General features: G+C 39.2%; 1 protein-coding gene and 1 long non-coding RNA gene across 2 annotated transcripts in view; one reads left to right on the top strand and one right to left on the bottom strand.

Annotated features, from left to right (window-relative positions):
* ATXN10 (ataxin 10) overlaps nt 1–27,231 on the top strand; it is a 288,405-nt gene that overhangs the window by 245,305 nt on the left and 15,869 nt on the right. Inside the window, exon 10 of the mRNA XM_077169167.1 lies at nt 10,924–10,987. Within this exon, the coding sequence (XP_077025282.1) occupies nt 10,924–10,987 (64 nt within the window). The remainder of the gene's footprint in view (nt 1–10,923; nt 10,988–27,231) is intronic.
* Nucleotides 1–27,231, bottom strand: part of LOC143691128 (uncharacterized) — a 60,267-nt gene that overhangs the window by 22,168 nt on the left and 10,868 nt on the right. The window lies entirely within an intron of this gene.

Raw genomic sequence — 27,231 nt, forward strand, 5'->3', positions numbered from 1 at the left:
GTCCAAAATCCGTAGGGCAGGCTCTGAAGCTGACGACTTCAGTGGAGGGTCTGGATGAAATCCACCTGAGAGGCTTGCTGGCCAAAGCAGGAAGAGAAGAGAGCCCATCTCTTTGGAATCCTCCTTAAAAGGCTTCCCGTGATTAGATTAAGCACCACTCATTGCAGAACACACTCCCCTTGGCTGATTACAAATGGAATCAGCTGTGGATGCAGCTGATATGATCATGATTTAATTCTATGAAATGTCCTCATAGCAACAGACAGGCCAGCACTTGCCCAACCAGACAAACAGGTACCACCACCTGGTCAAGTTTGATACATGAACCTGACCATGACTCTCTAGAATAAGTTAAACCAAATAAAGAAGTTGCTCTTGGGAATTGGAGCAGATCTCTCCGGTTTTGCTTCAATGTAGCTGCATATTAGAATACCCAGAGAGTGTGTCTGAAGCACTGAAAGTAAGTCACTTGTTCTGCAGCTGGGACCAAGTTACTGGTGCCTTATAAAACCTCCTCTGGTGTTCTAATATGTAGCCGAAGTGGAGAACCACTGGCTTGGATTTTACTTTGAGTTGAATCTCTATAAAATGATTTCCTCCATCAGGTGATCCTGCAAAATGCAAGCTACCTTCTTTCTTGTAGCTTCTTGGATAACACCATTACTTGTTCCTTTGGCATTGGGAACAGAAGCAGTTAGGTAACTCATTCAAGAAATGCCCAATGTCGAGCTGCCCAGACACCATGGAAATAAATGCATTGCAAAGATAAATGGTAATACATTGTTTATGAGACTTAGAATATAGCTGTTTGTGTAAGGCAAACACCAATGGAAGAGTCTGGATGGAACTTAGTAACCTGAAAGTCTAACCAGCTCATGAGACAGTCAATAAAAAGCATGGCACTAACTTAGAGTAATCTATGTCTACCAAATTTCTTGTGATTATGGAAGTAAATATATATTCGGACTTGGCTTAAGGACAACTTGTGGTTCATGAAGGATTATTATGTCCAGCTCCTTTCAAGTGTAGGTGGTAAAGGAATCCTTATGAATCTCAGAATCAAGCAAAAATAATACCACAAAAACTGCAGTTCTTATGTCCTTATTATGTGTTGGACATTAAGCCTGAATGCTTTCTCTTGTAACCCTCTCTATAGCCTTATGAAGTGGGTATGTGACCCTCATTACATAAAAGAAAATCTAGATTTAGTGGAGTTTCAAAACCTCCCCAAGGTCACTCAGGTAAAAGGCTGAACTGGAATTCAAATGTGAGACTCTTTGACTCCCAGAGCATCCCTGTTCTCTAGGAGTGAGTTTTAGTGATTGAGTCCCACTGGTGGGCCTGAGCTTCTCCATCTCCAACAAGACAGAATGGCCACCTCTGGGCTTCACGCTTTCTCTGAGTTAGCCATCAGTGTGCCTGTGGATGTCTTGGTTTCATCCCCAAATAGAAACCTTGCCTGAGCACGCCCACTCCTGGCTTGGTTGCTCACTCACTTCAGAGCGAGGGCTCTTGTGGTCCTTATCTTGAGGAGCTGTGTTACGAATTCCTTTTGACCAAGTGTCAGACTTGGTTCAGTATATATTTAAAATGTGATTCCACCCCACGTTGGTGGTGTGCTGCTCCTTTCCTTCAGGTGTCTGTGATTAACAGTCGGAGCAGCCAACACACCTGAAGTCCTGTTTTCGGACAGCCTCCTATGTTTTCCCACCAGGGCTTACATATAGTGCTTTGAGTTGGGCCTATACATTCTCTGAGGTTATTGGCCACGGTAGGAGACAGCAGTTAGCAAATCTATTAGTTGTCCTTCTCTTTATGCTTTATTTCCAGAGGCTAATTATTAGTTTGTTTAAGCCAGGCTTATTGTCTTGTTGAGATGTGTTAACCACCTGAAAGCGTTGACTGAGTTTGGCTCTTTGAAGGAACTATAGCTTGTGACTCATTTATTATGGATCTAGAATCCATTCCCAACATGTTAGGTCCATAAACAAACAATTTCCTTGTTTTATGAAGTGTGAACAGAAGAAAACTTGTTAATTTCCTATTTATTCTCCCCTGCCTCAGACAATAGCTTAGTACATGTAGTAAACTTCAGTTTTGTAATTACACAATTGTATTATTGTCAGTCAACCCACCGGAATATGTTGCATTGTGTATTTTCTCTGGTGACCTTAACCTCTGTTCAGTCATAAGTCTGTAATTATGTATGTGCCATAATGTCACCCTCATCCCTGTCTAAAATAGGTCATTTATGTTTACAAGTATTTAATGAATTTCTGTAAAAGTTCTCTTGAATCATTTCACAGTATAGGTGTATGAGCTTATCCATGAATGCATACCCTCAGTGTAGCCTCAACTTCAGTATAACCATGATTTTCAAGAACTCTTAATTCACTTTTACTGACTGCTTCAATTTCAATATTTAGAGTGTGATTTTCATTTTCTTCAAAGAAAATCTCACCCATTTAACGTCTCTCAGTATTCACGTTTTATTCAGGGAGTGAAATGTTTTTCTTTCATTGAGTAATAAATCCTGAATTAATACTTTATTTCTCACCTACCAAAAGCTCTGGTTTTTAAAAATAAGTATGCAATTTTGTGTACTGCTGAGTAGAACTGTAAACTCAGCTATGTGGGAGTTGCTCCAGCTTCCTCGTGCTCTCAGGAGCTGCCTCTTGATACTTCTTGCTCCAGCCCACAGAATATTGACTGCCGTGCCCTCCTCGTCACTCTTCTTTATTGGGCCTGTACCGTGCTAGCCCTGTGTGGGAATGCCTCCAGATTCCCAGTGCTCTTTGAAGATGACCCTGCTGTCCCCTCTTCTAGATGAGTACACCTGGCTTCTGAGGGTAGAGCCAGGCTTGGCCCCATTGTCTCATTCCACAATGCTTGCTCTCTACCTCTGTGATGCACTAAGACACAGTCCCTGACTCTTCGTTTCCCTTCCTATCTCCCAGCTTTGGTACATGCTTTTTCTACTATCTGAAACACTCTCCACAGCTCCCGTTATTGGTCTATTTCGTTTCTGTTCATTCTTCTCATCTCAAGCTAAAAGTGGCTTCTTCAGAGAGGCTTCCCTGTGATCCCATGCCATACATTCCCTAGCAGACACTAGGCTTGGTCTGGCATGGACATGTACCCAGGTTCGAGAAGGTTTTAGAGAGTAAGTTCACAGAGAAGTGGGGAGGATTTGCTGATTTTACGTCTCCAGGCCGGTTTGCAGGACCTTGCTTCCTCTCTGGACCTTTCTGCCTCATCACATCATTGTTGGCAGGGAGGCACATGTATGCCCCAGAGCCCTTCTTTCCCACCAAGATACTTGATTGTTCGCAACCCCATCCTGCTGCTAGGCGCACAGCAGGCTGCTAAAGAAGAAGTAAGGGCTACATTGGGAAGCATGGACCTCTCCAAACTAACCTTCTCAAGGGCTCTACCCCTCTGTGCAATGCTTTTCAAATGACCTGTGCTGAAGAACCAGTTTTTACCTCCAAACCATCCTGGACCAACATTTTTTGTTAAAATATAATACAAATGAATTACTAAATAAATGAAATTTTCAAAGTACATAGAAGAGTCAAGTCCAGATTTTATTATGAGGCTCAACAGACATAGCAAACCTTCATCAGATTGCTAGAAGAGTTTCTCAGGTCTTCCTTGCAGCATCTGTTTCTGAGAGTGGTCTCTGGACCTCACTTTGGCACTCACTAGGTCAGTGGCCACAGGTGGGGCACTTAACCGTCTCAGTCTCACTTTTACCTGTACAATTGAGACAGTCAAACAAACCCTGACATTGTCAGAATTAAATGAAATCGTGGAAGTATCTGTTATTGCCTTGCTTGTACTACCCGTCTTTTAAGCAGAAGCTCTTTTCCCACCCCACCTCCAGTGCCTAGAAAACAGAAATGGGCAGATTATCCACTGATTGATTTGTGAAACAGGCCCATTAGGAACAGTGACTCTCAGCCAAGTCTGAACATCAGAGTCTACTGGAGAGCTATTTTTTTTTTTCTCTGGGAAGTGGTATTTAGTATAAGTAATCTGGTACTACATATGCTCATTGCTACCGCGTTGCCTTTGCTTCTAGGTCTTTTCAATAAACAGATCTAGGAAATAAATACTTTTTTGGAAAGAGAATTAAGTCATAAGTTCATACTAATATTTCTCATTCAAGTATAAAATTCTTTGATTTGATTACTCATTTCTAATACCGAAAACCTTGGTTCCTAATGATATTAATTCCCCATTTGTTTTAAACCAAATATATAAATAACAGTTCAAAATAACATTACTGATATTAGTAATGCTAAAATGACCAAATGTATTTTAAGATTTCTATATAGTTCTCTTTGATTTTGGCATATATGTCATTAGGGGTGTAAAGTCAAGAAACTGTGTTTTAATTCTGAGAACTAATTTTTCTATGTTTTGTATGCCCTCAGATTAATTAGTTTTCTTATTGTTTTTAGGTTTTGTGACTTTTAAATTTAACTTTTAAACCTGTATTAAACATATATAGGATTCCAAAGTCAAAACTATAAAACTAGGTATCATCATAGAGCTTCTAAACCTGTTTCTTCCACCCCCATTTCTTCCCTCTATAGAAAACAATTACTAGGTTTTAATGTGAATCTTCATTGTTTCATTTTGGAATTTTAAGAAAATATCTTTATTTCTTCTTTATTGCACAAAACAGTTCCATTCTGTACTTTGCAGTTTTCACCTATAATTATATCCTGTCAGTCCCTCCATAACAGTATATTAGTGATGTTCCCCATTCATTTTCTCACCTATATAGAAATCTGTTGTGTTTATGTCATAACTTACTCAACCAGCTTCATATTGTTGGAATTTGAGTTGTTTCCAGTATCTTTTGTTATTATAACTTCTGCTGCACTCAACAACAGTAGTCATTAGGCGAATGCAAATCAAAACCACAAGATACCACTTCACACCCACCGAGATGATTAAAATATTTTTTTTTCTTGAGTCTGCCCTTTATTTTCTTCACTACAACTTATCAATAAAAAGTTAAGAACCTGTGTCCATTATATTTCCGGAAATCCACTCCTAACACCCGGTCTTGGGTCATGCATTTCTTCTACAAGTGCCTGATCTGGCTCTAACCAAAGATTTGTTGGCCTGCACAGTGTGTGTGAACAGTTGCCCCAAAGCTCCAGATATTTACGGCCAGGTCATGTTGCGAGCCGCAGCATCCTGGCTGCACTTGGCGCTCTGACCTCCATTCTTCTTTTTTTTTTTATTAATTAACGGAAAAAAAGAAATTAACCCAACATTTAGAAATCATACCATTCTACATATGCAATCAGTAATTCTTAACATCATCACATAGATGCATGATCATCGTTTCTTAGTACATTTGCATCGGTTTAGAAGAACTAGCAACACAACCGAAAAAGATGTAGAATGTTAATATAGAGAAAAAAATAAAAGTAATAATAGTAAAATCAAAACAAAACAAAACAAAAACCTATAGCTCGGATGCAGCTTCATTCAGTGTTTTAACATGATTACTTTACAATTAGGTATTATTGTGCTGTCCATTTTTGAGTTTTTGTATCTAGTCCTGTTGCACAGTCTGTATCCCATCAGCTCCAATTACCCATTATCTTACCCTGTTTCTAACTCCTGCTGGACTCTGTTACCAATGACATATTCCAAGTTTATTCTCGAATGTCGGTTCACATCAGTGGGACCATACAGTATTTGTCTTTTAGTTTTTGGCTAGACTCACTCAGCATAATGTTCTCTAGGTCCATCCATGTTATTACATGCTTCATAAGTTTATCCTGTCTTAAAGCTGCATAATATTCCATCGTATGTATATACCACAGTTTGTTTAGCCACTCGTCTGTTGATGGACATTTTGGCTGTTTCCATCTCTTTGCAATTGTAAATAACGCTGCTATAAACATTGGTGTGCAAATGTCCGTTTGAGTTTTTGCCCTTAATTCCTTTGAGTAGATTCCCAGCAATGGTATTGCTGGGTCGTATGGCAATTCTATATTCAGCTTTTTGAGGAACCGCCAAACTGCCTTCCACAGTGGTTGCACCATTTGACATTCCCACCAACAGTGGATAAGTGTGTCTCTTTCACCGCATCCTCTCCAGCACTTGTCATTTTCTTTTTTGTTGATAATGGCCATTCTGGTGGGTGTGAGATGATATCTCATTGTGGTTTTGATTTGCATTTCTCTAATGGCCAGGGACATTGAGCATCTCTTCATGTGCCTTTTGGCCATTTGTATTTCCTCTTCTGAGAGGTGTCTATTCAAGTCTTTTTCCCATTTTGTAATTGGGTTGGCTGTCTTTTTGTTGTTGAGTTGAACAATCTCTTTATAAATTCTGGATACTAGACCTTTATCTGATATGTCATTTCCAAATATTGTCTCCCATTGTGTAGGCTGTCTTTTCTACTTTCTTGATGAAGTTTTTTGATGCACAAAATGATCTATGACCACTTGAGAAAAAGGTGTATCCTGCTGTTGTGGGGTGTAATGTCCTATAAATGTCTGTTAAGTCTAGCTCATTTATTGTAATATTCAAATTCTCTGTTTCTTTATTGATCCTCTGTCTAGATGTTCTGTCCATTGATGAGAGTGGCGAATTGAAGTCTCCAACTATTATGGTATATGAGTCTATTTCCCTTTTCAGTGTTTGTAGTGTATTCCTCACGTATTTTGGGGCATTCTGGTTCGGTGCATAAATATTTATGATTGTTATGTCTTCTTGTTGAATTGTTCCTTTTATTAGTATATAGTGTCCTTCTTTGTCTCTTTTAACTGTTTTACATTTGAAGTCTAATTTGTTGGATATTAGTATAGCCACTCCTGCTCTTTTCTGGTTATTATTTGCATGAAATATCTTTTCCCAACCTTTCACTTTCAACCTATGTTTATCTTTGGGTCTAAGATGTGTTTCCTGTAGACAGCATATAGAAGGATCCTGTTTTTTAATCCATTCTGCCAGTCTATGTCTTTTGATTGGGGAATTCAGTCCATTAACATTTAGTGTTATTACTGTTTGGATAATATTTTCCTCTAACATTTTGCCTTTTGTATTATATATATCATATCTGATTTTCCTTCTTTCTACACTCTTCTCCATACCTCTCTCTTCTGTCTTTTTGTATCTGACTCTATTGCTCCCTTTAGTATTTCTTGCAGAGCTGGTCTCTTGGTCACAAATTCTCTCAGTGACTTTTTGTCTGAGAATGTTTTAATTTCTCCCTCGTTTTTGAAGGACAATTTTGCTGGATATAGGAGTCTTGGCTGGCAGTTTTTCTCTTTTAGTAAATTAAATATATCATCCTACTGTCTTCTAGCTTCCATGGTTTCTGCTGAGAAATCTACACATAGTCTTATTGGGTTTCCCTTGTATGTGATGGATTGTTTTTCTCTTGCTGCTTTCAAGATCCTCTCTTTCTCTTTGACCTCTGACATTCTAACTAGTATGTGTCTTGGAGAACGCCTATTTGGTTCTATTCTCTTTGGGGTGCGCTGCACTTCTTGGATCTGTAATTTTAGGTCTTTCATACGAGTTGGGAAATTTTCAGTGATAATTTCTTCCATTAGTTTTTCTCCTCCTTTTCCCTTCTCTTCTCCTTCTGGGACACCCACAACACGTATTTTTGTGCGGTTCATATTGTCCTTGAGTTCCCTGATACCCTGTTCCAATTTTTCCATTCTTTTCCCGATAGTTTCTGTTTCTTTTTGGAATTCAGATGTTCCATCCTCCAAATCACTAATTCTATCTTCTGTTTCTTTAAATCTGTCATTGTAGGTATCCATTGTTTTTTCCATCTTTTCTACTTTATCTTTCACTTCCATAAGTTCTGTGATTTGTTTTTTCAGTTTTTCTATTTCTTCTTTTTGTTCAGCCCATGTCTTCTTCATGTCCTCCCTCAATTTATCGATTTCATTTTTGAAGAGGTTTTCCATTTCTGTTCGTATATTCAGCATTAGTTGTCTCAGCTCCTGTATCTCATTTGAACTATTGGTTTGTTCCTTTGACTGGAGCATATTCTCAATCTTCTGAGCGTGGACCGTTATCTTCTGCTGGCATCTGGGCATTTAGTCAGATTTCCCTGGGTGTCGGACCCAACAAGGTTGTAAGATTTTTCTATGAAATCTCTGGGTTCTGTTTTTCTTATCCTGACCAATAGGTGGCGCTCGTGGCACACGTTTGTCTTACGTGTTTGTAAGGGATCCCCCCGGTCATCGTTCTCCACGGCCTGGGTATTTCCGATCCATTTCTCTCAGTTGGTCCGGGGGGCCGCGCGTGGTGGGGGTGTCAGCCGCCGCGGCTTGAGGGGACCCTGTGGCTCCTTTATTAATTCCCCTATTGGTGTTTGGTTGGACCCAGTCCCTGCCACTGTCGGAAATTCCCTCCTCTCCCTGGAGGGGTGTCGGTCCCCGGCCACAGCGGGCCCAGGGAATTCGCCACCAGACCAGGAAGCCGCCCGCGGGGGAGGGGCGTCGGTCACCGGCCTCTGCGGCCTGGGGAATTCACCACCGGACCAGGAAGCCGCCCGCGGGGGAGGGGCGTCAGTCGCCGGCCTCCGCGGCCTGGGGAATTTGCCACCGGACCAGGAAGCCGCCCGCGGGGGAGGGGTGTCGGTCGCCGGCCGCGGCGGCCTGGGGAATTCACCACCGGACCAGGAAGCTGCCCGCGGGGGAGGGCCCGCAGGGGAGGGCTTGGGTAGCCCTCTGATGTGAGACTCGTAGCCGGTCCAGGAAGCCGCCCACTAAAGAGGGGCGCCGGCCGCCGCGGCTTGGGAAACTTGCCTCTCCGAGACTCTCAGCCGGCCGGGGAAGGAGGGAGGGAGGAGCTCCGTCCGCCACAGCTGCCGCTGCTCGGGGAATCGCGCGCCACTCGGAGATCTCACCGCAGCAGAGTCTTGCAGTCAGACTAGCCAGTCCAGACTGGGGTACGCTGTGTGTCCATTCCCTGCCGTGGCTCCGGGAGCTGTTCTGCACTGTTTCTGTTCACCTAGTAGTTGCTCTGGAGGAGGAACTAAGACGCACGTACCTTACTAAGCCGCCATCTTGACCCCGCCCCCCTCCATTCCGATTAAAATATTTTGATGAGGATATGGAGAAATTACAGCCTTCTTATGTTGCTAATGGAATTGTAAAATGGAACAGCTACTTTGGGAAAGTCTTGCTGTTCCTCAAAATGTTAAACATAACTAACTGTTTGACCCCAGTATTTCCAGTCATAGGTATATACCCAAAAGGGTTGAAAACATATGTCCACGCAAAAACCTTGCAAGAATGTTCATAGCAGCACTCTACATAATAGCCAAAAAGTGGAAACAACCCAAATGTCTATCAGCTGATGAATGGATAAACAAAATAATGTCTATACAAGGGGCTGTTACTCAGCCATGAAAAGGAATGAACTGCTGATGACATGCTGCAACATGGGTAAACCCTGATATTATTATACTATATGAAAGCCAGACACAAAAGGCTACATGTTGTAATGACTCCATTTGTATGAAATGGCCAGAATAGGTAAATTCATAGTAACAAAAAGTAGATTAGTGGTTGCCAGGGCTGAGGGAAGGGAGCAATGGGGAGCAACTACTAATAGGGTCAGGGTTTCTTTGGGGGTTTATGAAATTGTTCTAAAATTAGATGGTGGTGATGGTTACACAACACTGTACTTAAAACTACTGACTTATATACTTTTAAAGGGTGAATTTTATGGTGTGTGAATTATATCTCAGTAAAACTGTTATAAAAATAAATTATTTGTGCTGCAATGAATATAGCCTTGTACAAACATCATTTGAAGGTGTACTTTTGATCCAGATCCCTAGAAATGTCATTACTAGGTCAGGGTAAATATACTCATGATTTTGCTACATATTGCCAAATTTCCTTCCATAGAAATTGTACCATTTAGGATTCACTTCAGCAATGTGTGAAAGCGCCTGTCTCTATAGCCTCACCAACAAAGTACACACTTGGATTTTTGCCAGTATGATAGTGATAAATGTTATTTCAGTATAATTATAATTTGCCTTTCTCTTATTATGAGCAAGGTTGAACATACACTTATATCTTTATTGTCCATCTACATGTAATTTTCTGTGCTATTTGTTCATGTTTTTTGTCCCTTGTTTCTATCAGGTATTGGTCTTATTTTTCTCAATGTTTAGAACTTCTTTATATATTAAAATATTAACCTATCACCTGTGATAACTTACAAATAATTTTCCAGTTTTCATTGGCCTGTTTTTTTTTTTTTTTTTTTTTTTTTTTTTTTTTAAAGACAGAGAGAAGGAAGGAAGGATAGAAGGAAGGAAGGGAGGAAGAAAGGGAAACATCTTTTAAACATTTTCTTGTTTTTATTGTATTTTGTTTCTCTGTTTTTGTTACATGGGCTGGGGCCGGGAATCGAACCGAGGTCCTCCGGCATAGCAGGCAAGCACTTTGCCCGCTGAGCCACCGCGGCCCGCCCTGGCCTGTTTTTAATATAGTGAATTTTAAAACCTTTTCTCTTATTGCTTCTGAGTTTTTAATGAGTTTATAAGAGAAATTCACATATGTTTTCTTCTAGTACTGTTATGTTTCCATTCTTTAAATTTAGATCTCAGATCCCTTTGGAACTTATTTTGGTGAACACTGTTAAGAATTGGATCCACTTGGATCCTTTTTCATGACTCCCCACATGCCCCAGTATTCCCAGTATTTATGAGGAAGAGTGAAAAAGTGTCACTTTTTGTTTAAATGTCTGTTTTTAAATATTTCTGGATTGGTATAGCTGTTACGGATCATTGCATGAACGATGTTAAAACAGTGAGCAAGGAAATAGAGAGAGGCAAATCCTATTCTCTCTAACCCTCACCAGGCTGTTCTAATATAAGCTGTAACCTTGTCATCTTCTTCCCTCTAGGTCAGTGAGCTGGATGGCATCCCCCTGATCCTGGACAGCTGCAGCCTCGATGACAGGAACCCCTGTATCCTTGCATGTGAATCACTAAGCATTGATTCCCAAACAGGGGGCTTGCCTAACATGTCCCTTTCCTGGCCATTATTCAATGTGTAGCTGGCTGGCATGCTGGTTTGCAATTTCTAAGAACTAAACTACTTACTTGAAGGTGCCTAGAATACCACTTCTGTAAATTTTGCTGTGTAGTAAACTAAAATTTTTCAAGGGGACTAGGGCATTCCATACCAGCATGCTATGAAAAAGAGCCCCAGCCCCTTAGGCAGAAACAGCTCGTCCATGCCTTTGTGCTATGTTTCACGTGTCACTCTTCTACACTGCGTCCACAGTCTCTGGAGAAAGTATGACCAATTTTGCTATGTTTCCTCTAGAGATTCTGAGTATCCAGTCCCTTGGAGAACTCTATTTAAAATGGCCTGGCAATATAGAAGCATGAGGACACTCTTGGTCCCAGCAGTAGGGAGGAGCATTTCAGTGGAGCTGGCCCCTCATTGTTGGAGGGTTCTGTATTCTGACCTGTTGTGGCTGAAGCTGGGGGCTTAGCTCGGGTTCTTGCCCTTTCTTAGCTGGGTTCGCCACCTGTGCTGCAGGGTGTTCTGCAGGGAACTTGCTTATTTCCTACCACTTGACCAAGTAATTGCCCTGTAAGATGCTGATGTAGTACAGTAATGAGTAACCAGGAATCAAATATAGCCTCTTTAGTTTGAAAGAGAGCCAATTATTTAATTTCAGGACCTCCCTGATGAGACCCAAACACAGCCTGGCCCATTGCAGTGATCATTGCCTGCCCCTGTGCTGCTTGCCCGGGACAGCAGGTTTTGAATAAGGCTGTTGTAAGGGCTCTGAGAGTGTAACCTTATGGGGGACAGTGAAGCAGCCCAGCCTAGGAGAATCAGGAGGGAGGGGCATTTTAAAACTAAAATTTTAAAATTCGTCTTACTGTGGCTTCCTTCAAGAAGAGAAAGGGAGCTAATGAAAATCATGTCTCAAAGTAAGTAGACTGCGAAATGCTTATTATTTGTACTAAAGATATTGCCATTTGTCTGATTCGCAATAGAAAAAAAAAGCAAAGTAGTTTATAAGATCAGTCCAGGAAAGACAAACCAGCCTCAGAAGACTTTTCTTCAATGGAAACCAAGTTGGTATACTGTACTGCATTATAATCAGTTCTACAGGCCATTCTCCTAATAGACATTGTGAAATTTTTAGCCAAATGGAAAGGAAAAAGTAAAGAAGAAAGCCTTCTTTTACAGACAGTAAAAAGGTTTAGGTGCAATCGCAGATGTTGTATTTCCTAGTAAAAATGATGATTTATTATTAAAAAAAGAAACTCGTAGTTTTACTTTTATCTTCCTGGTTTTCCTCACTAGTCTTTGGCTTTTAGCAAAGACCAAAAAACAAAGAGGCTGTTAGACCCAAGTAGAGCGTAGATCTACAGATAAGCTGCACACAGGTTGTGCTTAACAGAGTCTTCTTCTTTGGTCTCCTCCTTGGTTGATCCACAGTCCTTCCTTCACTTCTTCATTCACAAAGCATTTATTCAATCCTTCTGTTTATGTACTCACATCACCTTATTTCGTTCCAACAGGGCCGTGAAGCAGATACTATTGTTGTCATCTCCAAAAATAACTCATGCAAAGGGTCAGGACCAGAATTTAAATCTGCACCTGCCCAATTCTCAGCCACTCTCCCTCCACTGCTTCATGATGTGTCACAAGAAGACACCAGGCAGGTGCAGAGAAGCCACATTAGCATATTCAAGAAGCAGAGAAATTACTCAGAATTACCAACTTTGAAAGTGGGCCAGCCAGCACAGTGGCTCAGCAGGCAGAGTTTTCACTTGCCATGCTGGAGACCCAGGTTCAATTCCCGGTGCCTGCCCATGTTTTGAAAAAAAAGAAAAGTTTTGTCGATTTTTACAGAAAACTGCTTTAATGATGATAATATAGTGAAGCTTTACAAGACCACAGACTCTCCTGTGACTCAAGATAAAATAAAGTGTTGCAAGAATGGTTTAGGGTTAGGTGTATTCAGTAACTCCTTGGAATTGTATTTATTAAATGCTACCAAATTTTAAAGGTATATGTGTATAAGAGGGTAGGAAATATGTACTACAGATCACAGCAAAAGGAGAATGATGGGTGAATGGTCAGAAAAGAGGAAACATTGTAGTCTAGAGATACAAGTTTTAGATGTGAGCCATAAATTAAAATGTGGGCTTCCAGAGCCAAAACAGGACTTGATAAGAAGTTACAAAACTCACCTTGTTTCATAGATAAGAAGACATTGATGTTCGTTCCACACTGTCTTTTACTGTTCCTGCTCACAGCCAAGTTTTCCAAAGGATTCTCTAGTTATCCCGACTTTACTTCCTCACCCCCATTCATTTTTTTTTCCTTTCTTACATTTTTCTTCTCCTTTATTTTTTCAGTTTTTAAAATTTATTTAGATTTAATTGTGGTAAAATATACATAGCATAAAAATCATTTTAGCCATTTTTAAGTGAAAAATTCTGTGACGTAAAATTGTGTAACTTTCACTTCTATTTCCGAACTATTTTCATCATCCTAAACTAGAAATTCACACCCATTAAGCAATTACTCTCCATTCCAATTCAACTGAGGTTCTTTCTTATATAGGAAGGCACAGGGTGATCTCTGCTGTCCTTCTCTCCAGGCCTCTGGGTTCCAACAGCTTTCCCCAGGGTGTTTCCTTTCTGTATCTCCAAAGGCCTGGACTGAGCTGCAAGTGCTGACATGAGGTACACTGAGCTACTTTGGCTGTGCTATGGTGAGCTCTCTCATTTAAGCTTCCAGCCAATTAAATCAAACATCATTCATTGCAGCAGGCACACCTTCTAGCCGACCTCAGATGTAATTAGCAACAGATGAGGTTCACATGCCATTGCCTCCTGTCCAGAGCAATAGAACTGGGCACCTTCACCTGGCCAACTTGACATCTGAATCGAACTACCACATATGGAAATACCACATTTTGTTTAACTGTTTATCTATTGATGGATACCTAGTTTTCTCATTGTTTTTATCATGAAAGGATGTTGGAGTTTATCAGATGTTTTTTCTGTATTAATTGAGTGAATCATGTTGCTTATTTCCTTCATTCTATTATTGTGGTGTATTACATTGGTTTTCTTATGTTGAGCTATCCTTGCATTTCCGGAATGAATCCAACTTGGTCATGGTGTATATGATCCTTTTAACATACTGTTGGGTTTGGTTTGCCAATATTTTGTTAAGGATGTTTGCCTGTATGTTCATAAGGGGTATTAGTCTGTAATTTCCTTTTGTTGTGCTGTTTTTATCTGGCTCTGGGATCAGGGTAATGCTGACTCATAAACTGAGTTAGGGGAAGTGTTCACCAATCTTCTGGTTTTTTGGAAGTTTGAGAAGGGGTGGTGTTAATTCTTCTTTGAGTGTTTGGGGAATTCAGCAGTGAATCCATCTGGTCCTGGACTTGTCTTTGTTGGGAGGTTTTTGAGTACTGTTTTAGTCTCTGTAATGTTGAGATTTTCTATTTCTCATGCATCAGATTAGGTAATTTGTATGTTTCTAGGAATATGTCCCTTTCATCTAGATTTTCTATGTTGGCATGTAAATGTTCATAGTACCCTCTCATAAGCCTTTTTGTTTCTGTAAGATCAGTAATAATGTCCCCATTTACATTCCTGATTTTAGTTATTTGTGACCACTGTCTCTTTTTCATTGTCAGTCTGGGTAAAGTTTTCTTTATTTTATTGACCTTTCTAAAAACCAACTTTTGATTTTGTTCCTTCTCTCTTATTTTTGTATCCTCTGTTTTGCTTATCTCTGCTCTAATTATATTATTTCCTTCCTTCTAACTTTGAGTTTAGTTTGCTCTTTTTTCCATTGTCTTTAGCTCTTTAGTTAGATTATTGATTTGTGATCTTTCTTCTTTATTAATGTAGGCCTTGGGACTATAATTTGCCCTCTGAGCACTGCCTTTACCACATCCTGTAAGTTTTGGTATGTTATGTTTTCATTTTTGTTTTCATTCATCATGAAGTATTTTCTAACTTCCCTTGTGATTTCTTCTTTAAACCCATTAGTTTATTAGTGAGTTGCTCAATTTCCGTGTATTTGTAAGTTTTCCTTTTTTTTATTAATTTCTTTTTTCCATTTTGTATGATTTCAGTATTTTTTAATTTATTAAGATTTTATGTGTGACCTAACATATGGTCTGTTCTGGATAATGATCCATATGTACTTAAGAAGAATATATGTTCTGTTGCTGGGTAGAATGTTCTATATATGTTCACTAGGTCTAATTAATTAATAGTGTTGGTAACCACTCTTTTCCTTATTGATCTCCTCTTCAGACATTCTGTCAATTATTGAAAATACTGTATTGAAATTTTCAATAATTATTGTAGAACTATCTATTTCTTCCTTCAGACCTATCCACTTGTGCTTCATATATTGTAGGGCTCTGTGGTGAGGGGGCATATAGGTTTCTATAGTTAAATCTTCTTGCTAGATTATACCTTTTGTCGGTATAAAATATCCTTCTTTGTCTTTTAACCTTTTTTTACTTAAGACTGATTTTGTCTAACAATAATGTAGCTATTCAGTCTCTCTTCTGATTACTGTTTGCATGGAATATCTTTTGCTATCCCTTTACTTTCAACCTCTTTATGTCTTTGTACCTAAAGTAAATCTCTTATACACAGCATATTAGATGCATTATGCTTTTTAATGTAATCTGCCAATCTCTGCCTTTGGTGGGGAAGTTTAATCCATTAACTTTTTTGAGTAATAACTCAGAAGGAAGGATTTACTTCTGCCATTTAACTGCTTATTTTCTTTGTCTTGTATGTTTTTGTTTCTCGGTTACTGAATTATCTCCTTTTTTGTATTTAGTTTTTTTGTGGCATACCATTTTGATTCCATTCTTTCTTTCTCTCTGTTTTTCAATTATTTTTTAGTAAAGTTCCTTTGTCATTACACTTAACAACTTAAACTAATAATAGCCTAGGTTGACTAGTACCAGTCTTCTTCTAGTAGTACACAAACACTCTACTCCTCTATATCTCATTTACTCCTTTATTTTGTTATTGACTTAGATTAAATCTATGATATGCCTGTTTTCATGGTTTTTAAAAATTGTTTTACACATTTGCCCTTAAGTCATATGGGGGGAAAAGCAGTGAAAATAAAATTTACTGTAATACAAGAATTTATATTTACCTATATGTATTAGTTTGAAAGCTACCAGAATGCAATATACCTGAATTGTAGCAGCTTTTATAAAGGAATTTAATAGGTTACAAGTTTACAGTTCTATACCTGTAAAAATATCCAACCTAAGGCATTCAGGGAAAGATACCTAAATTCAAGGAGGGCCATTGGGTCACAAACACCTCCATCAGCTGGATAGTCATGTGCTGGCATCTGCTGGTCCCTTGCTCCTGGGCTCCATTGCTTTCAGCCTCTGTTCCTTTGCAGGTTCCTCACTTTACTTCTCCAGGGCTGGTTTCATCTCTTGGCTTCCCGTGGCTCTTTTCAGGTTCTAGCTTGTTTTACATTTCATGGTGATGTCTGCTAGGCTCCAAGCATCTCCAAACATTCATATCTCTGTTCTCCAAGGGTCAGCATCTGTGTCAGATCTGCTCTGAAGTTTCTGTCAGCTCTGAAGCTCTGTTATTTCTGAGGTTTCTCCAAAATGTTTCCCCTTTTAAAGACTCCAGTAAACTAATATCAAGACCCACCTGGAATGAGCAAAGTCACATCTCCATTTAATTAAAAGGTCACACTCACAGTTGGGTGTGTTACACTTCATGTAGACAATCTAATCAAAAGTCTCCAAACAGTATTGAATTAGGATTAAAAGAAACGGCTTCCCCCACAAAAGTGAATCAAGACTAAAACATGGCTTTTCTGGGATATACAACACTCTCAAACGAGCACACTATGTAAATACCTGTATCTGTGTTCTTTATTTTTGTGTGTGGCTTTGGGTTACTGGTTAGTATCTTTATTTCAGCCTGAAGGGCTCCCTTTAGTATTTCTTGTAGGGTAGATCTTTTGGTAATGTTTATCTATAAATGTCTTGATTTCTCCTTTACTCTTTTTTTTTCTCCTTTACTTTTGAAGGATAATTTTGCTGGATATGAAATTCTTGGTTGACAGGTTTTGTTCTTTAAGGACTTTTAAAATGTTATTTCATGGTCTCCTGACCCCCATGTGTCTTAGAATAGATCTCTTTGAGTCCCTTCTGCTTGAAGTTCATTGTGCTTCCTAGACATATATATTATGTCCCAATCAGATATTGGAAGTTTTCGGTCATTATTTCTTCAAATATTTGTTTCATGCCCTTTTCTCTCAGTATCCTGTATATGTATTAAGTCGTTTGTAAATTGCAGTATTTAGAACGTTTACCCTTTTACAAATATTTTCATCTACTTGGATCTATCAATTGCAGAGTGAGGTGTATTAAAATATCAGCCCATAATTGCAAATTTGTCTAGTTCTTCTTTTAGTTATAAAAATTTTTCCTTTTGGATGATGTGACGAAATTCTCAGTGGCAGAATTTTCACCTGCTATGCTGGAGACCCGAATTCAATTCCCGGTGCCTGCCATGCAAAACAAAACAAAAAATTTTCCTTTTTATATTTTGAAGTATTGCTATTAGCTGCAATAAGGTACATATCAGGTCCTGAGAAATATCTCTGTTTTCATTATGCAGTGAGCCTCCTTTTCTCTAAAGATATGTTTTCCTTTAAAATCTTTTTAATTAATGTTAATATAGCTACCACCCAGCTTTCTTTTGGTTGGTGTTTGCATTGTATAACCTTTCCAGTCATTTTATTGTTAGTCTCTCTGTATCAGATATATCTCTTGTAAACAACAGAAGTTGGGTTTTTTTTCTTAATCCAGTTTGTCAATCTTTGTCTGATCTATTGTAATTTAGCCCATTTGCATTTAAAATAATTCAGATATATTATGTTTCACTCTCTCTATTTTGTACTTCCTATTTTTATTTTTCTTCCCTTTCTTGCTTTATTTTGGATTATATTTGGAATATTTAATAATTCATTTTTTGCCCTTTACCAGTTTTAAAGTTATTTATTCTTTTTTTAATGTGTTATTGGATTCATCAGAAATTATAACATGCAACCTTAACTAAGCAAGTTTGATGTTTCTCAAACCTTTACCCCTCTTCCTGGACAACCATTTAGCATCTCAGCCCCATCCCAACTTGTATGCTATGTTGTTGCGTATTTTAATTCTATTTTTTTAAATCCATAAGACATTACTGTTGCTCTCTGTAGTCAATGTTTGTTTAGATCTGTTCATATATTTACCACTTTTTTCACCCCTAACTCTTTCCTAAGTTTCTGTCCATCTGGGATCATTTTTCTTCTGCCTGAAGTGCTCCTTTTAGAAATTCCTTTAATGTGAGTTCTTCAGTGGGAACTATCTTTTTTTGAAAATGTTTTTTCTTTTGCTCCATTTTTCTAATCTCTTCGACAGTATATGCCTGTTGTCAACATTTTTTTGGGCATGGCTGTATAATCTCAACATTTTAACATGTGTACTTACACTTAATTCCTCTATTCCCAGCATTGTATCACCACCCTCAACTGTGCCTGGTGTCCTCCCTGCCAGAAAGTCTCTGTTTTACTCTCTTCATTCAATCAGTGAATCTCCCAAGCTTCTTGAGATGTAGAAGAGGATTAGAGGTGATGGGTGGGGGTCTTGAGGCCAGGGGAGCACCTACTACTTAAACAAATTTCCAAACCAGCCTTCTATTTTAATTGTTACTTTCACCTTCCTTTAAAGAGGTACATGTGCTCACCAACAATTGAGTTTTGGGAGGATTCTGCAGGGCAAATTGAATTGCTCCTAACTTAAAAAGTCACTTGCTAGAGTACCTTATACAATCATAAGCCACAGCAGCCCTCTTTATTTCTTGTCCATCTGCCTTTTAACTTCTGAAATTCTTTTTGTTCTTAAGAATTTCTGCCTTTCTCAAAATCCCTTTGCAATCATTTCGGGGGGGGTTGCTTCAAAAGTGAAGACAAGTGAGTATGGTCATGATTTTCTTCATTTGCTTATGGTCATTAATTCCCACCATATTGCCAAATCAATGGATATTTTTCAGTTCTCATCTTACTAAAACTCAGTGGCATTCAACAGATTTAATCTTTTCCTTCTTAACATAGCACTCTTTTCTTGGCTTTTATGGTAGTACATTCTTTTGCTTTTCTTCATGTCTTTCTGGCTCCTCCTCCTTGGTCTCCTTTGTTGCTTCCTCTTGTACATAACTTTTAAATGTTGAAATGCTCTTAGGCATTCCGGAATCCAGGAACACTCTTCTTGTTTTACATTTCCTCCCCAAGTAGTGTCATCAGTTTATTCCTTTATTTGTTTATTCATTTGGTGTTTATTGAACACCTGTTATGGCCCAGACCCTTGTCAGGATCTGCGGAGTGACAGGGAACTATAGGTGGACTACTGCGTCACTCAGGCAAGAAATGATGACAGTGCTGGAGGTAGGGACGTAGAGCTGTATTCTAGATATTCTCATGGCTTTAGATATCCTCTGGGCTGTAAAATAAACATTTCTTCTGAGTCTCAGGCTTGTATACTCAACACTGTGGATGTCTTACCAATTTCCCAAACTTAATTTGTCAAAGTTAAACTACTAGTATCTCCCCTTCAAAATGGTCTCTTCTTTCTCAGTAAATGGTGGACTGTCACCATCCATCCAGTTGCTCTGGCCTGAAACCTGGGAGATTTTCCTGATGCTTTTTCTTTTTCATTTTCTCGTATCTAAAGCATCACTGAGTCTTGTTGATCCTTCCTCCAAGATAAATTCCAAGTCCATCTACTCTTCTCCCTCTCCAGTGCCACCATCTAGTCCAGACTTTCATCTCCAGCCTTCCTAACTCATCATCCTCTTTCTGCTGTCACCTGTCCAGGTAACTTTCAATTCTCCATCCATTCAGTGTGAGCTTTGAAAACCGAAATTGGCTCATTTAATTTGGGTCATTCCTCTCTGTCCCTGACTTTCCCACCACCATCACCTCACATAATCCCACCCACCACCATCACCTCACATCATCACACCCATGTTTACAAAACCTTCCAGATTCTCCATAACATTTAGAATAAATTGGAAGTCTCTCCTATCCTAAAGTTCCTGTATGATCTTCTTGCCCCTACCTATTCCATTATTTTTATTTCATCTTTTTCTCCCCCTTATTCAGCATTCCCTAGCCAGACTTATGTTTTTGTTTCTCAGATATGTTGAATTTGTCACCTCAAAGCTGTCAGCTTTGCTGATCTCTTTGCCTGCCTCACCCTCACTCTGTATGGCGACTCCAGCTGTTTCTTCTACTGAAGCCTCCCTGAAGCCCCAGCCTAACATAAATCTCCCCTTTCTATCACTCTCCTGGAACCTCTTCTGTTCCTTCTGCTTGTCATAGTCAGAAATTAAATATCTGTGCATTTATGTCTTTATTACCATTCTAGACCAAGTTCCATGAGGGGAGGGACCATGTTTTTTTATGAGTCATCTCAACATCATTTGCCACTGTCTGGCATATAGTAAGTGCCCAATAAATATCTCTTAGATGGCTTGTTAAGGGGATGAACAAGTAAATGAGCAAACAGTGGCTTAATAAATTGTTGCGTGTATTTATTTATGGGGGGCGGGATTCTAAGCACAAATTTCTCCCTGGGTTTTTTTATTTGTTTGTGAATTGGGTAAACTTGTATGACAGTGATATTATTTCAGATTTGTTTGGTTTAATCCGTTCTTCTATCTTCTAATAACAGTTGCCAAGATTTTATTGATTTTACCTTCTGTATTTCATGTTTAAAAACACAATGGACATTTTAGATATATTCAGACTAGGAATCATAGCTAATGCAAAAAAAAAAAGCCTCCATCCTCCAATGACTGAGTAAATTGCTCACATAATCTACATACACATCCTTTATGAGTTGGAGGTGTGGCACTTGTGATTCCTTTGGATAGCAATTCTCGTTCCCCACCTGAAATCTGTGGTGAGGATCGTGTGAAATACTTCCATGGCCCTAGATTTTACACATCACAGCCAACTAGAGCCGGAAACTGAGCCAGGCACAAGGCTGGAAGGCTTAACATTCTGTTTCTTTGATGTTATCTTCTCAAGTCCAAGAGGGATTTCCAATTCTAGGGAAAAGGCAATATCTCAAAAGGGAGCTTAACTCCAAAGGAAGACCCTGGGCTTCTGCTGCTGCTTCGGGGATACAGCCCACCAGGGCCCAGCTGTTCCCTCTCCCTACTCACGCCCACAGTAATGACACAGTAGCAGATGCCATCGGAAAATTCCGGCTCTACTACCACAGAGTCAATTTCTTATTTGTCAGTTTATTGTGGCAAGTGGGATTTTTTGTTGTTGTTGTTTCCAAATAGAAACAGCTGAACTTTATTTGAAATGTTTTTCTTTCATTCTTTTTTGATCTATGTTTTCATTGGTTATCCTTGATGTGGTTTTTTTCTTTTTCCTTTTAATTGTTTTTATTGGGGGAGAGGGCAGGGATAGAATGAGAGTTCAAATAGAGGTTTTTTTTTCCTGTTCTGTTTTTTTTCTTTCTTTCTCCCTTTCTTGTGTGTGTGTGTGTATGAGAGAGAGAGAGAGTGTGTGTGTGTGCGTGTGTTTGAAGGGCCACGTTTATTCATTTATTATTTTGGTTTGATTTTTTGAAATATAGTTTTATGGAGATTTAGTCACACACCGAATAATCCATCCAGAGTATATAATCAGGCTCACGGTATCAACATATAGTTGTGCATTCATCACCACAATCAAGTTTAGAACATTTTCATTACTCCAAAAAGAAAATTTTAAAAAATATCCCAAACATTCCATAACTCTTACACTGCCCCCCATTATCTCTCTCTTTTTTTTTTTTGGCTTTATTTTATTACTCATCTGCCCATTCCCTAGATAAAGGGAGTGTGAGCCATAACGTTTTCACAATCACATGATCATACTATAAATCATTATACAATCATTATACAGTCATTATCAAGAATCCAGTCTACTGGATTACAGTTCAACAATTTCAGGTATTTCCTTCTAGCTATTCTAATACACTAGAAACTAGCATATTAGAAACTATAAAAGAATGTCAATATAATGAATACATGAGAATTATCTCCAGAATGACCTCTCGACACTATTTGAAATCTCTTAGCTGCTGAAACTTTGTTTTGTTTCATTTCTTTTCCCTCTTTTGGTCAAGAAACCATTCTAAGTCACACAGTGGAGGAGCCTCATTTGTAAGAAAATAAAATTCACTTGCATGCAGAAATGTAGCAGACTGTAGGAATAATAAGCAACAGTAGTTTTCCCAACATTTCCCTGTTAAGGAAGTGTGGTATAGTGGAACAAGTATTAACCGTGGGGCCAGACAGCCCAGATTCTCGTTCTGCCACTTCTTAACTTCCAAGCAGCTCACTTAACCAGAGAGGTCTAGCTTCCTTATCTACAAAATGGGACCTATCCCCACAGGTTATGGTGATAGTGAAATGTCACAGTTTCTCAACAAATACGTGTTCTTGTACCAATATTGTATTATTGTTGTTAATCTCTATTAGAAAGGCAAGTTTTTATCTGTGTGAATTTTACCACTGTGAATCAGTGGTAAAATTCAAATAATAGTAACACCAGAGAGAAGAAAAGAGAGTCCAGAATCAGTTTCACATATATACTATAAATGCATGTGAAAAGAATGGTCTTTTCTATATATGGTGCTAGACCAATTGAGTATCCATAAAGAGGAAATAAAAGAACCACAGCACCTACGTCACATTATTTGCAAATGTTAATTCAGGATGGGTCATAGACCTTAATGTTAAAGGCAAAACATAAAGAGCTTCTAGAAGAAATCATAGGAGAATATTGTTATTATTTTGGGTCGGACAAAGATTTCTTAAGCAAGACACAAGAAGTCTAACCAATAAGCACTAACCATAAAAGAAAAAGTGAGAAGGTATTTGCATTACATATATCTGACAAAGGCCTTATATCCTTAACATATAAAGGACTGCTATGAAACCACAAGGAAACGATAAGACAAATCATGTTTTTTAAATGGACAAAAGACTTGCATGGCTCTTTACCTGGCCAGTAAGCATATGAAAAGGGCCCAGCGTCATTAGTCATTAGAGAGATGCAAATTTAAATTCCTGGGCTTATAAAGGGGATGATGGTACTAAGTAATGGCAAAGACATGAAGCACCCGAGCTTTCTTACAGTTCTTACATTTCAGCTGAAATAATCATTGGGAAACTTTTTGGCAGTGTCCGCTAATGCTAAATATACATTTCTAGTGCTAAGAATGTCCCTCAAAAAAATAAACACAAATGTCTATCAGAAGATATGTGCAGGAATGTTCACAATGGCTCCATACTCGAAACAACCCGGGTATTTATCACTGGTAGAATAGATCAGTGAATTGTGGTTTAGTTAGACCGTGGTATAGTACACGCAGCGAAGATGAATGAACGCTTGCTCTATAGAACAGCATGAATGACTCTCACTCACGTAACACTGAGCAATGGAAGCCAGATTACCAAAAAAGAGTAGATACTCTTTTTATGTGTGATTCCATTTTCATGAAGTACAAAAACAGGCCAAATTAAGTTACTAGAAGACTGAATAGTGGTTATCTTGGGTAGCAGGGTGAAGATTGTCAGAGGAGGGACATAAGGGTTGGATATGCTCTAAATCTTGATCTCGGTGGAGGTCATATGGACGTACACATATGTTAAAATTCATCAAGACGTTCACTGCAGATGTGGGCATGCACTACTGAACCTCACATTAATAGTATTTTTAAAAAATCATTTGTTGAGTGATCTCTGTATACCACATCCTATGCTATATATACCGTTACACACACAATATTGCACAATTTCAAAGACAGCCCTCTTTGTTGGGAATTATTAGTACCACTTTTCAAATGAAGAAATTACACTCTCAGAGTTGAAGTAGCTGGTCCAGTTTCTCAGATCTTGTCAGTGACAGGATCAGGAAGCAAACCAGGTCTGGCTGACTCTGGGACTTGTGCATGCTTGGCTTTGCTCTGTTGTCCTGCTTCTAGTGTGCAAACTTCCACTGGGAGTTTTAGCCACTCACTTGTATTATTCTTTCAGCTGTATTTTCTTGGAGGACTGGTGGGTCTATAACTTTGTCACTACAATTAATCTTAGTTAAATTAATTTAATCTTAGTTAAATTAATTGTGAATCAGTCTTTCTGAGCATCTAGCACGTAATAACCACCTAGTGAAATCCGTTACTCTGATTTGATCTAAAATGATAATCACAGTGTGAAGGTTCTTATGCACTGAGCCTTTTGGGAAGCGGGTCCCTGTCCATTTCCCATTCATTCACTTCAGTTGTGCATGTCTTCCTGTTGGGAATGTTACCAACCTTTCTCCAAAGAACATTTTTTCTGTTACGTATTAATAGCTATTATATGAGAAAAGGGTACTAAAATGAAAAATGTGAGAAGGCTTGTGTTAAGCAGGTGTCTGTGGCAGGTCTTCATGTAGTCTTTACGATTCTTCTGTGCATTTTGGAACTCCAATTTGGGAAGTTCTGTTCTTGGTGCTCCAGCTTGGGGTAATGCAGAAACTTTAGAATAAACATAGAAACAACGTCCATACTTTAATTATAGGGGTATTCCTGCTCATGACTGCCTGCCCAGCGTAGCCAGAGAGAGGCAGGCAGTTCAGGGACGTCATAAACCTCTTGGGATGCTGTGACAATTTGGTTTGGTTTGTAAAAGATTTCAACAGATTTCCACACCAGTGGAACTTGTGTACTTACTGTATTCACAAAGTAATGCATTTCTGCTTTTAATATCTCACTTTGTCCAGTCTAATATTCATACAGTAAGTGGCTCGGAAATTATTTTTTCTGACATCAGTCTTTCCTGCTGTCAAGGGGAAAGTCTATCTTTTTTTTATTTCTATGTCTACAGGATTAATTAACTGATAAACACTCAGTAATCATGTGTTCTGTTGTTGAAATGACATTAATTAAAAACTAGAAAATCTGTTAATGCTGTTTTGCTTTAAAAAGATGAAAACTTCTGATATGGTTTCCCAATGATTAAATTTGTTTTCAAAAGCCTCTAATTGAACCTTACCCCTCCCTGGTGTAAGTGAAGATATGTAAACCCCATAGTTTTCCCCAATCAAAGCAAGCAAGTGCCCCTACACGAAGCCTTTCCCAGGTTAGCAGATTCTCCCTGGAGCCTGTGGGAAGTGAGGCCTTGTGGGCTGGAGGATTGGAGCTGCGCTGGCGCCACCCCCAGGCTGATGAGCGCACAGCATGCTGCCACCAAGGCCCCCTCACCACCAGATGCTTACGGCTTCATCTGAATAGATCCATTCAAAGTGAAAGGTGAAGGAGACCTGCTTTACGTGGTTTTCACGGTATCCCAGCAACTGTTTCTCCAGTCTTGAAGCAGAAAGCTTGAGGAGTCAGACATATTGTCATAAATGGGGCTTTCACAGAAGTGGACTGTGTTTCCTTGTTCAGGTGTTTTAGCAAAGAGTTTTCAAATGAGACATTGAAATTAAATATGTCAAGTGGTACTCCTTCAGATTTTGTCTACTTAGTGTTAGTTCCGTTACCTCATTTTCTTATATCCCTAAAATCGTAGAAACTAAAACTTGGAGGTTTTGTTCCCTCACAAAAGGTTTTGCATTGGTCAGCCTTTTCCAAATCCTCCTCCCAGCACCAGGCTTTCTGCAGCCCCACATGAGCCTGTCCTTGGGGTTTTCTTGACAAGTATAGTTAGCCCAACTGCCTCTGTGTCTCTTGGAAGACAGCATGCACCGGGCTCTGTCTTCCTCGTCCACTTGCACAGACAGCAAGATTGCTTCAGATTTCTCTTACTTGGTCAGAAGGTGGGCACACACTGTCCCCAAGGAGAGGTGCTCAGCCAGGCCCTGTGGGTGTCCCTAAAGGTGTATAGGTGTTCCTAAAGGTGTGCAGTTGGCTGCCCCACCCCTGCTCTGACTTAGCCGGTTTCTGTGCAGAAAGCAGTGTGTAAGTGCCTTTGGAAGCCACTTCCTGGGAGTTTCTGTCTGTCACCTTAGCTACCTTGCTTTGAGATGGCACAGTTTATATTCTTAATTTATTAATTCTCAAGGGTTTATAGTAACCAATAGTAATGTTTTCAAGACTACCGTGTAAATTTTATTTGAATGAATATAAAACCTTATTCAAACATTTATTGCCAATAATTCTTATTCCTGAAAGGAAAAGGGCCATCTTTTGGATTTGCTCCTGGTCAGTTTTACTGATGTACTTTTACTGATGTACTTTGATGAGTGCAGCTCTGGGCCCTTATGTTTGACATCGTATATCCACAGCTTCCTTTTATTCTTGAGAGATTCATGCTAGTGAGTAGAGTGAATTTTAGGGAAAGAGTATCACTGGGGAAATATATTAAAACTCCATGCCCAAATAAGCTTGCTTTAATCGTCTCTAGTAGCTTTTGTAAAGTTTACTAGTTAAGAAAGTATTTTTAATTCTAAAACTACAAAATGTGAAATGTTATACAAAATCGTTTTTTCAGATAGTCTGTCCACCCAGCCATCCTTGGGCATACTTAGGACAGAAGGTGAGAGCACACTGTTCCCAAGGGCTACAGAGGGTGTCCCTTTGGTCTGCAGGTGGCTGCCTCACCCTTGCTTTCTCTGCAGCACCACATCACAAAGCATGTGAAAGAGCTTTCATAATTTTTGACTTTGTATTTCAGAATTTGTATATCAAATATATAAAATTAAACCATAAAGTAATAAAGACTAATATAGCAGCTTAGAGTTCATATGCAGATGGCTTCCTTCAGACACTACCTGTTGGGTGGCTGCACCTCAAGCCCACTGAGCCTGTCTGTTCAGCGAGCACTCATGTCTCCTTTTGAAACTGCATTCAGCACAGAGTTTACCCATCACTAGGATATCTTTCTGTTGCTTAATCTTTGCATCTCACCTCCGTCCCCAGGACATTATCTGCTCTGTCACTCGGCTTTTCCATGGTAGTTGACTTAAGAGTCACTTTAGCAATTCCATAATCAAAGCAGTACTCAGAAGATGAGAAGATTTGCTTTTGCAGAAAATGTACTTTTAGAAGGAGGTATGCAGGGTCTGAACATGATTCCAAAGAGCTGGGCTGGTCGGATGGTGGCTTCTGTGTCTC

This window comes from Tamandua tetradactyla, chromosome 7 (genome assembly GCF_023851605.1).
Source record: "Tamandua tetradactyla isolate mTamTet1 chromosome 7, mTamTet1.pri, whole genome shotgun sequence".
Classification (NCBI taxonomy): Eukaryota; Metazoa; Chordata; class Mammalia; order Pilosa; family Myrmecophagidae; genus Tamandua; species Tamandua tetradactyla.